This window comes from Narcine bancroftii, chromosome 2, assembly GCF_036971445.1.
Source record: "Narcine bancroftii isolate sNarBan1 chromosome 2, sNarBan1.hap1, whole genome shotgun sequence".
In the NCBI taxonomy this organism is placed as follows: Eukaryota; Metazoa; Chordata; class Chondrichthyes; order Torpediniformes; family Narcinidae; genus Narcine; species Narcine bancroftii.
In genome coordinates, this window is record NC_091470.1 from 359479972 (window position 1) to 359496942 (window position 16971).

General features: G+C 46.7%; 2 protein-coding genes across 2 annotated transcripts in view; one reads left to right on the forward strand and one right to left on the reverse strand.

Moving 5' to 3' along the window:
* Window positions 1-16971, reverse strand: part of LOC138755803 (centrosomal protein of 290 kDa-like) — a 92987-nt gene that overhangs the window by 22321 nt on the left and 53695 nt on the right. The gene's annotated exons all lie outside the window — the stretch shown is intronic.
* Window positions 1314-16971, forward strand: part of LOC138755802 (inositol monophosphatase 2-like) — a 66455-nt gene continuing 50797 nt past the window's right edge. Inside the window, exons 1-2 of the mRNA XM_069922433.1 lie at window positions 1314-1467; window positions 12434-12567. Coding sequence (XP_069778534.1) covers window positions 1384-1467; window positions 12434-12567 — 218 coding nt within the window. The 5' untranslated portion in view covers window positions 1314-1383. The remainder of the gene's footprint in view (window positions 1468-12433; window positions 12568-16971) is intronic.

The following is a 16971-nucleotide window of genomic DNA, read 5'->3' on the forward strand; positions in this document are numbered from 1 at the left end:
TGGACCATTTTTAACCAGGAATATATTTATCACTGTGACATGAAACTATTGGAAGATCGTTTTATCCTGAGATTAAAGTTCATAATCCTTACTCAGGCCTGTGTGCGGGAGGGCGGGGTTTGCGGACGATCGGGTTGGACAACGACAGGGCGGGGGCATCGGCTCTCGCTGCAGGGCGGCATCTCGGCGGATCAGCGGCCCCGTCACCGTGAGTCTCGAGTCGGCCTGCGGCAGGGAGGGGGAGTGGGCAACGGTGCTGGCGAGGTCAGGCCCGAGGCCTCCGGTTCCGGGCGCTGGGAAGCGGCCTTGGCTTCCCCTGACATCGGCCAGGCCCCAAAACCAGAGTCCACGGTGAGACCCTGCAACATAAACAGAGGAGGTGGGGCGATTAGTGGGCTGACGCCAATGCATTCTGGGATTTATAGTAGTAGCTGTGCTTGCGCTATACTGGCGCGGTGGCCAGCGGGCCACCTCTAATACATTTTTGAAATGATCTTGCGGGCCAAATATAATTATATCGCAGGCCAAATTTGGCCCGCGGGGCAGAGTTTGACATGTGTGCCCTAGACCCTTTTTAGGCCGAGTGGCCTTTAATTCCTGGGATCACCTGCAAGTGTGAAAGGAGCTATCTATACAATAAATAAATATTGTTTTGTTACTATGAGAGTCAGGGGTGGTGAATGGGAGCAGTTCCTTGGGTCACTCAGCATTCTCACTGCCCCGGGAAGAATCTGTTCCTCCTCCTGACGGTACTGGCTCTGACACTCCTGTATTTCTTCCCCATGGGAGCAGCGGAAAGATGCTGCGTCCAGGGGGGAAGAGGTCCTCAGTAATTTTGCACGCCCTCTCTTCAGACAACCATCCCAGTGGATTATTTTGATTGGGGGGAAGGGGTGGTGGGGGGGGGAGGGGTGGTGGAGGGGGAGGGGTGGTGAGGGGGGAAAGCGTGGTGGGGGGTAGGCGTGGGGGGAAAGCGTGGGGGGGGAAGGCGTGGGGGGGGGGAAGGCGTGGGGGGAGGCTTGGGGGGGAGGCGTGGGGGGAAGGCGTGGGGGGGGAAGGCGTGGGGGGGGGAAGGTGTGGTGTGGGGGGGGAGGGGAGACTCCAGTGATCCTCTCCTCCACTCTTAGGGTCCTGTGGATTGACTTCTGATCCATTTCTCTGCAGCACCAGGAAATGAGACTGGTACGCCAGCAATGGGGGGGGGGAGTGGATGAGATGGGCTGGAAGGGTCAGTTCCTAATTGGCCTTGGGATTCCCGTACAGAAGGCGCTATGTAAATGGCAGTGACAACACGCTAGAGAGCAGCAGAGAGTGAGACCGCATCAGTGGCGAGAGACCCGTCCTCAGGCAGAGTGGAGGAGCGGATCAGTCAGGGGACAGGGGATGGCGGGGTCGGGCGATGACAGCGGGCAGTCGCTGAAAGAGTGCCTGCAAGCGGCGGTACAGGTGGCCCTGGACGCCGGACAGGTGAGTTACCTGGTGCCGCGGTGGGGGGGGGGGGGGGGGGGGGCTGACTTCACCCAGGGGGCCGCTGATCATGCAACTATTTTCTTTCCAATGGTCTAATCTCACATTCATCCTCGGTTGGGGGGTGGGGGGTGGGGGGTGGGGGGGGGGGGTGAATCTGTTTGGTCTGTGCCTTTGAAGGCGCCGCTTTGATGAAGTTAATCCGGCTTCTGTCTCTGGTCTGGTTTGGTTTTTTTTGGGGGGGGGGCGGCTCTTTGCTTAATAATAAAGAAAAATAAAGTTTGATTGAAATGCTAAACCCAGCCTGGGGTTAGGGCCGGAACGGGCTGGAGGGGCTTGTGAAAGGAGCCCCTCTTCTGGGAACTGTATTTCGGATTATTAGCCCTGCATTCGGATCTCCCACTCGGGGTCTTGGTGTGGGTTGGAAGGGCAAACAGGAAATTGGCCGAACGACCTGCTCGCAGTTGGTCGCTGGCGGGGACGAGCCCTTCATTGTCTGGTGAATGTCAGCGGGACCTTGCGACCGCACTCGGAGCCTGTGCCCGAACGGAGTGAAGATCCCACTGGGGGGGACGACGGGGGAGTGGGGGGGGACGGGGGAGTGGGGGGGACGACGACGGGGGAGTGGGGGGGACGACGACGGGGGAGTGGGGGGGACGACGACGGGGGAGTGGGGGGGGACGACGGGGGAGTGGGGGGGGGACGACGGGGGAGTGGGGGGGGGACGACGGGGGAGTGGGGGGGGGACGACGGGGGAGTGGGGGGGGGACGACGGGGGAGTGGGGGGGGGACGACGGGGGAGTGGGGGGGACGACGACGGGGGAGTGGGGGGGACGACGACGGGGGAGTGGGGGGGACGACGACGGGGGAGTGGGGGGGACGACGACGGGGGAGTGGGGGGGACGACGACGGGGGAGTGGGGGGGACGGGGGAGTGGGGGGGACGACGACGGGGGAGTGGGGGGGACGACGGGGGAGTGGGGGACGACGACGGGGGAGTGGGGGGGGACGGGGGAGGGGGGGGGACGGGGGAGGGGGGGGACGACGGGGGAGTGGGGGGGACGACGGGGGAGTGGGGGGGGGGCGGGGGAGTGGGGGGGGACGGGGGAGTGGGGGGGGGACGGGGGAGTGGGGGACGACGACGGGGGAGTGGGGGGGGACGGGGGAGTGGGGGGGGGACGGGGGAGTGGGGGGGGGACGGGGGAGTGGGGGGGGGACGACGGGGGAGTGGGGGGGGACGACGGGGGAGTGGGGGGGACGACGGGGGAGTGGGGGGGGGACGACGGGGGAGTGGGGGGGGGACGACGGGGGAGTGGGGGGGGACGGGGGAGTGGGGGGGGGACGGGGGAGTGGGGGGGGGACGGGGGAGTGGGGGGGGGACGGGGGAGTGGGGGGGGGACGGGGGAGTGGGGGGGGGGACGGGGGAGGTTTAAAAAGTGGTAACGTCCAGATGCAGCAGTTTTTAAACTTTCCACTCACTTTCCACTTTAAGTACCCCTATTGCCAGAGGTGCCCTATGATTAGGAAGGGATTGCTTAAAGTGGTTTGTGAGTGGAAAGAAAATGTTTGAAAACCACTGGTTTTCAAACTTTTTTTTCTACTCACATGCCACCTTAAGTGATCCCTTTCTATGTGCAGAACATCTTCTAGGGCATCCAATGCTGTGGGTGCTTTGTAGTTAGTCAGAGATTACTTTAGGAGGTGTGTGTGTGGTGGGGTTTTAAAAAAAGGTTGAGAACCACTAGTCTAGAATAAACGTGAGAAAGCGTTGAGACCACTCCAAGGTACAAATAATCAATTGGTAAAGGACCAGTTTCAATAGCCCCTGCAAGTGTTGGAATCAGTGTTTGTTGGTAACACTGGAAATGGGAGGCCTTTAGAATGGAGGTGAAAAATGTTGGAGGAACTCAGCAGGTCAGGGGGAAATGGACAGTCAACATTTATGTCCTTTTATTCTGTCTTGGCAGTCTCCTATCAGATGGCATTAATATTGACATTCAATTTCCCTTTTCCCCCTCTCTCCTTTCCCCCTGCCCTTCGTCTTAGCCCTCTGCCCTCTCTCCTGATTACTTCTCTTCTACCTTCCCACCTGTATTCTGTTAGCCTGTGGTACTTCCTTTTCCTTCCTTTAACTGTATGTTATCTTTGGCTTGGCTTCGCGGTCGAAGATTTATGGAGGGGGTAAAAAGTCCACGTCAGCTGCAGACTCGTTTGTGGCTGACAAGTCCGATGCGGGACAGGCAGACACGATTACAGCGGTTGCAAGGGAAAATTGGTTGGTTGGGGTTGGGTGTTGGGTTTTTCCTCCTTTGCCTTTTGTTCGTGAGGTGGGCTCTGCGGTCTTCTTCAAAGGAGGTTGCTGCCCGCCAAACTGTGAGGCGCCAAGATGCACGGTTTGAGGCGTTATCAGCCCACTGGCGGTGGTCAATGTGGCAGGCACCAAGAGATTTCTTTAGGCAGTCCTTGTACCTTTTCTTTGGTGCACCTCTGTCACGGTGGCCAGTGGAGAGCTCGCCATATAACACGATCTTGGGAAGGCGATGGTCCTCCATTCTGCAGACGTGACCCATCCAGCGCAGCTGGATCTTCAGCAGCGTGGACTCGATGCTGTCGACCTCTGCCATCTCGAGTACTTCGACGTTAGGGGTGTAAGCGCTCCAATGGATGTTGAGGATGGAGCGGAGACAACGATGGTGGAAGCGTTCTAGGAGCCGTAGGTGGTGCCGGTAGATGACCCATGATTCGGAGCCGAACTGTATGTTATGGTATCTCAGCAAATATCACAGTCAGCACAGACACACTTCAAGGATGCACGCTTGGCCCACTGCTCTACTCACTCTGCACCCATGACTGTGTGGCTACACACCATTTAAATGGCATCTACAAATTTACTGATGACACCACAGTCATCGATAGAATCGCAGATAACAATGAGGAATTGTACAGAAGTGAGCTTTATTAGCGGATTGAGTGGTAACCTTGCACTCGACATCTGCAGAACGAAGGAACTGATTGTGGATTTCAGGAGGGGTATGTCAGGAGAATACAAACCAATCTTCAGAGGGGCAGCAGAGGAAAGGGTTAAGAACTTCAAATTCCTGGGTGTCAACATCCATGAAGATTTATCCTGGGGCTTCCATGTTGATGCCATCACAAAGAACCAGCTATACTTCGTGAGGAGTTTGAGGAGATTTGATATGTCACCAAAGATTCTTGCAACCTTCTACTAGTGTACGGTGGAGATCATTCTGACTGGTTGCATAACTGTCTGGTATATTGGACACGACAAGACTACAGAAAGTTGTGAATTCGGCCAGCACCATCATGGGCACCAGCCTCCACTCCATTAAGGACATCTACAAGATCAAAAAAGCAACCTCAGGGACAGTTACCACCCAGGCCATGCCCTCTTCTCACTCCGACCTTCAGGAACTTGAAGACCAACACCCCAATGGTACAGAAACAGCTTCTTCCCACTGCCATCATATTTCTGAGTGGACAATGAACCACAGATACCACTTCACTTTCTCTTTTACACTTTTTAAATGTCATTTATAGAAATTAAACTGATGCTGGCAACAAATTTTGTGACATGTTCTTGACAAATTCTGATTCTTCTGCTCCTTCAAATGTTATCGATTCTTGGTAAGGTTGAATAAGTGATTCAAAAAGTATATCTGGTCCTGGGCTTTGTATATGGAAGTATAGGGAACAAGAGAATGGAAATATGGATGAGCTGTGCACACACAACTGGTGTTGTTCTGAACGCTGCCTTTGAGGAATGATGTGAAAGCTTTGGAGAAGGTGCAGCAGAGATTTTCTTCCAACGATGAGGAACTTTAGTTACATTAATAGACTGGAAAAGCCACAGTTAATCTCTGTGGAACAGAAGAGTTTTGGTTAGAATTATTTAAAATCGTGAATAGGCATGATAAAAGAGAAACTATCCCTATTGATGGGACCAGGAATCGGGGCACATCAGAATGAGGGATAGGAGTAGGCCTTCTGGCCCTTCCAGACAGGTCTGACATTTGTTTAAGATTATGGCTAATCTTTTATCGTTGCCTCATTATGCAGAGTCTTCGCCCAAAACCTTGACAAATCTGTTTCCCTCTCCCAACAGGGTGCTGCTTAACCCACTGAGCTCCTCCTTATTGTTGTCTGTTGATCAATGGTAGTTGTCCCACCATTAAACATGAAATGCTTCGAACGTCTGGTGAAAACGCATGAAAGCCTTGTATTTCTTTGCTTAATTGAAAGAGGCCAAGTCTACACTGGCTCACTAGCAATCTTGCTACTGCTAAAAAGTACTACCCCACTACTTTTTCCTGCATCTGACTTCTTCCACATTTTCATCGACTCAATCCAAGATTTGGCAATCCTATATAATGGCTATTAACTCTCCATCTACTCTCCTCCCACATTCAGTCCCATTTTTTTTGTTATTCTCCTCACGTTCTTAACACATACCCCTGGTATCCTCTTTGGGATGTTGGGAGAAAATTGGAGCACTTGGGGTACCCCATGTGCCACAGGGAGAACCATGAGCATAGACACTGCCAGAAGTCTGAAGTGAATCCAGTTTGCTATGAGCCTGTAGTGCTACTCCAGAATCCATATAACCATATAAGCACAGAACAGGCCAGTTCGGCCCTACTAGTCCATGCCGTAGCAAATCCCCACCCTCCTAGTCTCACTGACCAGCACCCGGTCCATACCCCTCTAGTCCCCTCCTATCCATGTAACGATCCAGTCTTTCCTTAAATGTAACCAATGATCCCGCCTCGACCACGTCTGCCGGAAGCTCATTCCACATCCCCACCACCCTCTGCGTAAAGAAATTTCCCCTCATGTTCCCCTTATAATTTTCCCCCTTCAATCTTAAACCATGTCCTCTAGTACTGCAACAAAAGTCATCGTTTTGACACAGCATGCAAATATTGCTTTAATTAAATTTCAAAAATAAATAAATAGTCCAAGAAAAGAAGAGAAAATGAAGTAGTGTCTGGGGTTCACTGTCCCTTCAGGAATCTGATGGCAGAGGGGAAGAAGATGTCCTGGTGCTGGGTGCTCGTCTTCAGGCTCCTGGACCATCTTTCTGATGGTAGCAGTGTGAAGAGGGCATAGGCCGGGTGGTGAGGGTCCTTGAAGACAGAGGCTGCTTTCTTAAGACACTGACTCTTGTAGATGTCCTGGATGGAGTGAAGACTGGGGTCCTTGATGTCACTGGCCGAGTGAACAACTCTGAAGTGTTTTTTCCTGTCCTGTGCCTTGGCTCCTCCGTACCACACAGTGATGCAACCAGACGATGCTCTTCACAGTCTACCTGTAGAAATTTAAGAATCTTTAGTTTTACTACCTGTGCCTCTGTGCTGCCACATTATATCATTTTCTACTTGCCTGTTACAAAGTCTCTTGTCTTCATAATAAGCCCACTTTTACTGTACAGTTTACGATTTAGGCATCTACCAAAGCTCTTGAGTTTCTCATCAGTCCATTCTCATATTCTATCTTGTCTTTATTCCTCAGTTTGTTGGTCCTTCCCTGGTAAGTCACAAAAGGCACCCAATCCTCAGACTTACTGTTATTTTTGGCAACTTCTCCAGGGATTTTTTTTTATTACAGTAAAATGGCACCTATGGGGTTTGGTAGATTCCAGGATAAGTGAATGTTCTGGTTGCTTGAGATTGTATTACATGGTTTGGTGAACTAATGGCGAAGTGCGCTGATTTTAACCTTCTGTATTTTTTACCTATTTATTTTCTGGGTTTTTTTTTGGCCAGTTGCTTGAATTCTGGATAACAGGTTTTACTGTAATATTATCTTTTAACACCTTTAATGACTGAATCACTTTTCCTCTTGGGATTCTTTGGCTTCAATGAACATCAAAGCATATTATGGTCACTCTTTTCCACAAAATCCCTTCACTACAAGATTATCAATCCTCATCAATTATGCGATCCTTTCTCATTGAACAGTCCAAAATCGGGTTTTCCCTGGTTGGTTCCTCAACAATTGGAAAACACTTTGAATATATTTCCAGGAATTTGCCTTCCTGGTTTTTGCCATGCACAATATTACAACAATTGTTGGGTGGCCTGAATACAACTTCTGTCAGTGTTTTTGACCTTTTGCTATTTCTTAGCTTCACATAATTTGACTCTAATCATGCCCTGCTGACTCACCATCTTTCATGGAAGTGACTGACAAAAGAACCCAAAGTGAATGAAGACCTATTTTTGCAGTCAGTAGTTGGGGTCTAGAACATTAAATATAAATGCAGGTGCATTGAAAAGGGAGAGCAAAAGTACCTTGAAGAAAATAATTTGCAGAGCTGTGGGAGAGTGGCATGAGCCTCATTGCTTTTATGTAGAACTGGTGTGGTTATAATGGCTTCCTTTGCACAGTAACCATTCTGAGTTCACCACTTACAGCACAGAACAGGCCAGTTCGGCCCTACTAGTCCATGCCGTAGCAAATCCCCACCCTCCTAGTCCCACTGACCAGCACCCGGTCTATACCCCTCTAGTCCCGTCCTATCCATGTAACGATCCAGTCTTTCCTTAAATGTAACCAATGATCCCGCCTTGACCACGTCCCCACCACCCTCTGCATAAAGAAATTTCCCCTCATGTTCCCCTTATAATTTTCCCCCTTCAATCTTAAACCATGTCCTCTAGTACTGCAACAAAAGTCATCGTTTTGACACAGCATGCAAATATTGCTTTAATTAAATTTCAAAATTTAAGTAGTTGGGGTCTAGAACATTAAATATAAATGCAGGTGCATTGAAAAGGGAGAGCAAAAGTACCTTGAAGAAAATAATTTGCAGAGCTGTAGGAGAGTGGCATGAGCCTCATTGCTTTTATGTAGAACTGGTGTGGTTATAATGGCTTCCTTTGCACAGTAACCATTCTGAGTTCACATGCTCCGACTATATTTTTCCTCTCTGTCCTTGTGCTGTTTATTTACCAATCCTTCAAAGGAACTATGTGGATGTTGGCTGTATTCCTTTCACTGTGATGTTATCAGTTTGCAATTACAGCAGCCTGTTAAGCAAAAATGTTTGATAGGCTGAACTTGCAAGTTCAACACGTAGCAGACACCATCAGGATTGCACCTGCAGCATTACGTGAAAGATAAATGCAAAGATCCAGATTTGTCGAGAATTTGGCAGCATCTGTTTTATAAACTTGCCCTTGAAAGTTTTCGAGGTGTTTATTTATACGTATACACATATTTTGCTTGGCAAAGTATTAACAATTGGTGCTCGGAACATTGCAACAACACTTGAAAAATTAGCAGGATGATATGTGTGGAGGAAGGTTTAGTATGGCTTCACCGAATAGGAAATATAGAACGAAATGGAGAGGTAAAGAAAATTTAGATTAAGTGCAGGGGATGAGCTATGTAGAGAGATCACAGTAGGGATATACCCTGCAACCCTGATAATTATTAAACAAAATAAGAATATGCATATCTTTTTTAATATTTCAAGGGGTATGGGCTTTGCAGGCTGAGGGTCCTTGTTATGGTTCATCCCAGTAGCAGCATGAAGAGGACACTCTGATTTACAGGCTTAAATTGCTCATCCGTAATTCCCCTTGAAGGTGTTGGTGAGCTGCCTCCTCGAACCACTGCAATGCTTAAGGTGAGGATAGACCATGTTGTGGTTAGGCAAAGCGTTCCAGGATTTTGACCCAGTGATGGCAAAAGAACAGTGAATATATTTCTAAGTCTGAATGATGTGTGGCTTGGAGATGGTGGTATTCCCCTGCCTTTGCTCCCCTTGTCCCTCTAGCTAATGGAGGTCGTGAGTTTGGAAAGAATTGAATGAGAAATCTCATTTAGTTGCTGCAGTGCATCCTTTTGATCAGCCATTCTTGACCTTTTTTCAGCTGTTTTCCCCCCCCCCCCCCTCACCCTCGGGACTCTGCTCAAAGTTTATGGGCCCTCTTCCCTTAGGATCTCCATTGAGAATGGCTGCTTTATTTGATACAAATTCCTGCAATCGTGCATCAGTGGTGGACTGAGTGAATATTTGTGGATGCAGGGGCCACTCAAGAAGGCTGCTATGTTCTGTCTGGTGTCGAGCTTCTTGGATATATAAATTCAATGCAGAAACATTATCAAATAAAAATTCCTCCATGCATCTCAGGGAGAAAGGAATCACTGGGGGGGAAAAAAACAGTAAGTTTTGGATTTTAAAAATCTAGGAGTGTGGCTTCACATTTGTAAGAAGTTCACTTTGAATGCTGAGGTGTTTTCTTGGCAGCAATTAAAAATTATCATGTTGTTAAGTAGATACAGATTAAAATAGATTGGATTTAACTTCAATGCTTTTGGTTCCTCTCAAAACTTCATGTGTTGTCTTTCCTCTGTACCATCTGACCTCTCACTATAATTGCACTTCTGTACTGTGCTTTCCTTCCTGTAATAGATATGAGTGAAACATGAAAGTCTGCAGATGTTTTGATTGTAGTCAAAGCACAAAAATGCTGTAGGAACTCAGCAGGCAATGCAGTGTCAATAGGAGGTAAAGTTGTATAACCAAAGTTTTGGGCCTGAGCCCTTCTTCAAGGTATGAGGAAGAAGCAGGCAGGCACCTGAATAAAACAAAAAGATGGATGAGGAAGGAAGAAAGGGTTGGGGGAGGAGCACAGGGCAACAAGCAGAAGGCCATAATTGGATGTGAATAGGAAAGGAAAGGTGTGAGTTGATGGGGGAGAGTGGAGAAAAGGAGACAAAGGGCAAGTAAGAGAGAAACAGCTGGAGGAAAGGAAACCAGGATAGAGAAAACAGAGAGGTAGTGGGGGAGGGAAGGCAGCTCATGGAAACCATAGAATTCAATATTATGCCATGTGGTTGAAGGGTTGCCCAGATGGAATAAAAGATGTTCCTCCAATTTGCAGGTGGCCTCAGTCTGGCAGTGAAAGCAATAAATAGCGGCGCTGCTAGTGCGGACCCGGGAGTGCAGGGAGCAGAGATACAGCGTTGCTCAGCAAGGTCCTACCATCCAGTGGTCAGGCTGCTGGTGACTTGCAGTTGAAGGACCCAGACAGGCTGTGGGCTGCTTGGGACTGACTCATGGGAGATGGGTATCGGAATTAGATTTATGAGGGTGCCGAAGACAAGAATGGCTGCAAAAGCGGTGATCTCCTAGTAGCCACCCATTTTAATTCCCTGCCCCATTCGCATGCTGACATGTCTGATAATTGTCTCATGCACCATCAGGTGAGACCATCCAACAAATTGGAGGAACAACACCTCGTATTCTGTCTGGGCACCCTCCAACCAGATGGTATTAACATCAATTACTCTGGTTTCTGTTAGCTTCCCATTCCACTGTATCTCCCCATCCCCTATATCTCCTTTCCTTTAGCACTCTCTCATGCTTTCCCTCTGTTTCCTTTCCTCCATCTCGGAATTAACAGAGCCAGCCCCCTCCTCTGATCAATTCTCACCTTTCCTCTCCTGTCCGATCCATGTCCAGTGATAGCCTTTTGCTTTCTTCCCTCCTCCCCGGCCTTTTTATTCAGACCCCTGTCTGCTTTTTGTTCCTTTTTTTGAAGAAAGGAAGGTTATGGTGCAAGGGTCCTTGTTATGGTTCATCCCAGTAGCAGCATGACAGAGGACAGTCTGATTTACAGGCTGTTCCCAGGGATGCACACAGAGTCAGACATCCAGAACGGCTGGAAGACCATCAACTTGGTAAAAGTCTGCTTGAAACCTGTTGATCTTTCAGCACACGGAGATGTTGGAGTGGGAATGCTGCCAATTGGAACATTCCAGGCTGCAGGGGTACGTGGTGAGGTTTGGCGCAGCCAATGTGAGGTAACTGTGGGGAAGGACCACAGTCTAGAGGTCCTTCTACTACTGGGCATTGGGAGGCTGAGACCGAGGGGAAGCCCCTCAAATAACAGACAGGGGAGTAATGGTAAGGAGCCATAGAGATGGCAATGGTGTAAATAGAAATGAATGTAACAATGTACAGCAATAAAAATGGATGGATACAAAACTAAGGATGGGAAGAGACTTTGAACAGTTTTTCTTTCGTAAATAATATATCGCGAATAAAGAATATTTTTGGTTTTAAAAAAAATCTGTACCTTCTATGGACATGGTGTAACATGCTGAGTTCCTTCAATATTTTTGTACTATATGTGAGATGTTTAGCTGGGCTTCTCTCAAAACAAACTTTATCACTGCAGTTTGGTACATGTGATGATGAACTTGCCAACTACAGGCAAGCTTTTTAAAGAACGGATAGCCATTTTGCAAAGGTGTGGATTTACAGGTGGTGTGGAAATTTCTGCTTCTAATCTTGCATCTACTTCCATCTATTGTGTGTAAATAATAAAGAATGTAAGTCAATAGATGATGCCCAGTTACCTTAGCCACTGCATTCTAACAATCTCCCATTTTGCATCTAGTTCCTTTGGTTATTTTGTAGAATTTTGTCTTGAGCTCACTTGTATGCTTGTAATTGAATCAGCTTTTTTTTGGGTTCAATGTCAGGCTTGGGAGCCAATCAAGAATTATCCTTCCTCTTGGGAAAAACTCTCTGCAAAGTGCAGTCCTTCCATGGACTTCTCCCCGCAGCTGGTAATTTAGATCACATTGCCTACTATAGCTTTCAAAGGGAAATTTAGATAGAAGGTTTAAAAATTGGAAATTTGGGAAAATGGATCTAACTGAATTGCTCTACAAAGGTCAGGCTCAGCCTTGCTGGCTGCTTAGGTTCTCCCTGCTCAGCAGATTGAGAAGCTGTTAGCTGGTCAGCACTGACCGGAAGCAAAGTGCCTGGTTCTGAGCTGTATGTCTCTGACTTGATGATAAGTGGACATGTATATCTGGATGAGCATTTCAGGGAGTAAATGGAACTAGAAGGGAGGAAAGTAAATGTGACCATGTGAAGCAGAGTGAAGAGCCTCTGAGACATTCATGTGCTCTCTCTTTGTTCTAAGATAATCAGGGAAGCGTTAAGGATTGAAAAGCGAGTGCAAACAAAATCCTCAGCAGCAGATCTCGTTACAGAAACAGACCAGCTTGTTGAAAACCTCATCATCTCTACTCTCAACAAAAAGTTTCCTTCATACAGGTGGGTAATTCGAAGTTGCACTTATTGACTCGACAGACCTTCTCGCCGTAAGAAAGAAACGGGAACAACAGTACATGCAATCTGGGCATGTGAGAAAGTGGAAAAGTTTTGGGAAGATCTAAATCGGGTATTAAATAAAATCACAAAAAGCAACAAACCAAAAAATCCAGAGATCTTTCTTCTAAGTAATATAAGAAGTAAAGAACTAGGCCTCAAATTGGATGAAGCACAAAAAAGATTTATAATGATGGCCTTAGCTGTAGCAAAAAAATGTATAAGTCAACCTGGAAATCAGAAGAGAGCCTGAGAGTACAGCAATGGTACATAGAAATGAATAAATGTATTCCATTGGAAAAAATAACATATAATTTAAAAAATTACGTCACAGTATTTGAACAAATTTTGGAACCATACATGGAACACAACAGAGAGGTCCTACCGCAGACTTCCACCCCCTATAACCATATAACCACTTACAGCACAGAACAGGCCAGTTCGGCCCCACTAGTCCATGCCGTAACAAATTCCCACCCTCCTAGTCCCACTGACCAGCACCCGGTCCATACCCCTCCAGTCCTCTCCTCTCCATGTAACTATCCAGTCTTTCCTTAAATGTAACCAATGATCCCGCCTCGACCACGTCTGTCGGAAGCACATTCCACATCCCTACCACTCCTTGCGTAAAGAAAATTCCCCTCGTTCCCCTTATAATTTTCCCCCTTCAATCTTAAACCATGTCCTCTAGTTTGAATCTCCCCCACTCTTAATTGAAAAAGCCTATCCACGTTTACTCTGTCTGTCCCTTTTAAAATTTTAAACACCTCTATCAAGTCCCCTCTCAATCTTCTACGCTCCAGAGAAAAAAGCCCCAGTCTGCACAACCTTTCCTTGCAACTCAAACCTTGAAATCCTGTCAACATTCTCGTGAACCTTCTCTGCACTCTCTCTATTTTGTTTATATCTTTCTTATAATTTGGAGACCAAAACTGTACACAGTACTCCAAATTTGGCCTCACCAATGCCTTGTACAATTTCATCATAACCTCCCTACTCTTGAATTCAATACTCCGATTTATGAAGGCCAACATTCCAAATGCCTTCTTCACCACACCATCTACCTGAGTATCAGCCTTGAGGGTACTATTTACCACAACTCCTAAACCCCTTTGTTGCTCTGCACATCCCAATAGCCTACCATTTAATGCATATGACCTATTTAGATTTGCCTTTCCAAAATGTAACACCTCACACTTATCTGTATTAAATTCCATCAGCCATTTCTCAGCCCACACCTCCAGCCTTCCTAAATCACCTTTTAATCTACGGTAATCTTCCTCACTGTCCACAACACCACCAATCTTTGTATCATCCGCAAACTTGCTTATCCAATTCTCCCCCCCTACATCCAGATCGTTAATATATATAACAAACAATAGTGGACCCAGGACCGATCCCTGAGGAACTCCACTAGTCACCGGCCTCCAATTGGACAAACAATTTTCTACCACTACTCTCTGACACCTCCCATCCAACCATTGCTGAATCCATTTCACTACCTCCTCATTTATACCTAATGCCTCCACCTTTTTTCCTAACCTCCTGTGGGGAACTTTGTCAAAAGCTTTACTAAAGTCCAAATAGACAACATCCACAGCTTTCCCTTCATCAACCTTTTTGTAACCCCCTCTAAAAACTCAATCAGGTTTGTCAAGCATGATCTACCCCTGAAAAAACCATATTGATTACTCCCTAGCAATCCCTGTGCCTCCAAATATTTGTAAATACCATCCCTCAGAACACTTTCCATCAACTTGCCCACCACAGACGTCAGACTCATGGGCCTATAATTCCCAGGTTTACATTTGGACCCCTTCTTAAACAGCGGAACCACATGCGCCACCCTCCAATCCTTTGACACTACCCCCGTGGCCAGTGACATCCTAAATATCTCTGTTAATGGCCCCACTATCTGTCCACTAGCCTCCCTGAGTGTCCTTTGGAATATTTTGTCTGGTCCCGGAGATTTATCCACCTTTATCTTTTTCAACACAGCCATCACTACCCTCCTCGGTTATCCTTATATGCTTCATTACCTCCCCACTATTTTTCTTTACCTCAACTGGTTCAATATTTTTTTCCATAGTGAAAGAAATCATTCAAAATTTCCCCCATTTCCTCTGACTTCTCACTCAGCCTCACTATCTACAAGGGGTCCAATTTTATCCCTCACTAATCTTTTACTTTTAATGTACTTATAGAAACCCTTTGGATTTATTTTTCTCTGTCTGCCAAAGCCTCTGTGCCTTTTTTTGGCCTTTCTCGTTTCTTTCTTAAGATTCCTTCTACACTCCTTGTAGTCCTCCTTCAAATTGTCAGCTCCCTGTTCTTTATACTTCTTGTACACCTCCCTTTTTCTCCTAACCAAATTTCCAATATTCCTCGAAAACCAAGCCTCCCTATGACTTCCAGCCTTTCCTTTGATCCTCACTGGGACATAACTACTCTGTACCCTCAAAATTTCTTTTTTGAATATCCTCCATTTTTCATTTACACCCTCACCTGAAAATATCCTGTCCCACTCAATACTCCCCAAATCCCTTCTTATTCCTTCGAAATTTGCTCTTCTCCAATCCAGAACCTCAACTTTAGGCCCCTCCTTGCTCTTCCCTAAAACTACCTTAGAATTATGAGCATTAGACCCAATTAGATCTCCAACATTAATGTCTGATACCTGACCTAGCTCGTTCCCTAACAGGAGATCCAGTATTACACTGTCCCGAATCGGTTCTTCTACTAATTGATTCAGAAAACAATCTTGAACACATTTAACGAACTCTAGCCCCTAAAATGACAGAAGGAGAAGAAGACGAAATGAACTGACCCAGTGTGTAAAAGTAGATGACACAATTTTCTTGTTTATTTTCATTGTGTGATGACCTTGTTTCATGGGTTTATTGTATTGTATATGTTGAACGTTTAGTGTGTAGGGAGGGGGGTGGGAAGGAGAGAGGGAAGGGAGTGGGGCAAAAGGGGAGAAAATGACACTGTGTATATTCAAGAGGGAAATGTTTGTGTGTATTTTGGTTAATATGGTTCATAGTGTGAAAAATAAAAAAAAATTAAAAAAAGAAAGTGAAGGTGTATAACCAATATTTCGGGCCTGAGCCTTTGCTAGATGAGCAGGCAGGTGATCGAATAAAAGGGGGGTGGGGAGGGGGGCGGGGAGAGAGGAGGGATGAAGGGATAGGGAAGGAAGAAAAGTCAACAGATATGGGTGAGGGTGAGAGGGCAGAAGAGAAAAAAGCTAGGAAGTGATAGGAAAGGGTAGTCTCGGGAAACTGGAGAAAAGGAGCCAGAGGGATAAGGAAGGAGATTGAGACAGGGGAGGGGCCTAATAGAAACTGGAGAAGTCAAAGTTAACGCCAGCTTGTTGGAGAGTGCCCAGATAGAAATATGAGGTGTTGTTTCTTCAATCTATTCCACTATTCCCCACTGATAAAGGGTGACTGTACATTGATCTGCCAGGAATGCAAGTGGTTACATTCTGGCCATGATCCTGGCCAAGTCCTGAGCTGTAGATCTAACTGGCCATTATTTAGCACAAGCGAACATGAAACAAATACATTGTTTTTCACTTTTTTTTGGGACAAAACAATAATGGGTCATCAAACACAATTTTGATAGTTGCAATGAAATACTTTGCCTCAATTTTATTTTTAGACAGGTAGGACAGTAATAGGCCCTTTCAGCTCATTAGCCCATGCCACCCAATTGACCTACAACCCCAGTACATTTTGAATGGTGGAACACCCAGAGGAAACCCACTCAGTTATGGGGATAATATACAGATTCCATACAGACAGCTCTGGATTCAAACCCCGGTCACTGGTCCTGTGACAGCATTGCGCTAACTGTGCTGCCCTTGGTGTGTCAAAATTTATTTACAAAGGAGGTATTAAATGGCTAGATCAACTTTGAATATTGAAGCACCCTTGTGGGAACACAGTAGTTTATATTGATACATTAAAACTTCTGAGGATGAGACCCAGATGTCCAACGCGTCCTCCTTTTAATACAGGAGTGACTCTTTGGATCTCCAGATACCCCAAGTATTGATTGACGGAACAAAAATGGCTGACCATGCATGATTTACTGGGCGACAAAAGAGCCCATCTAGAATCTGTAACAGTTCTGCTAATATTAATGCTTAGTTTAATGTTAAAACTATATTTTATCTGGATATGGTTTAATAAGTTTGTTTTGGATGGACAGGGCTCATTTACATTCTATAGATACATGGTTCTTTGCAGTTGTTGGCTAGCTTCAGTACAAAGACAACACATTAGCGTTTTTAAACACACATGGTTCTTTGAGATGGAAGATAGAAGCCAGTTTGAGATGGAA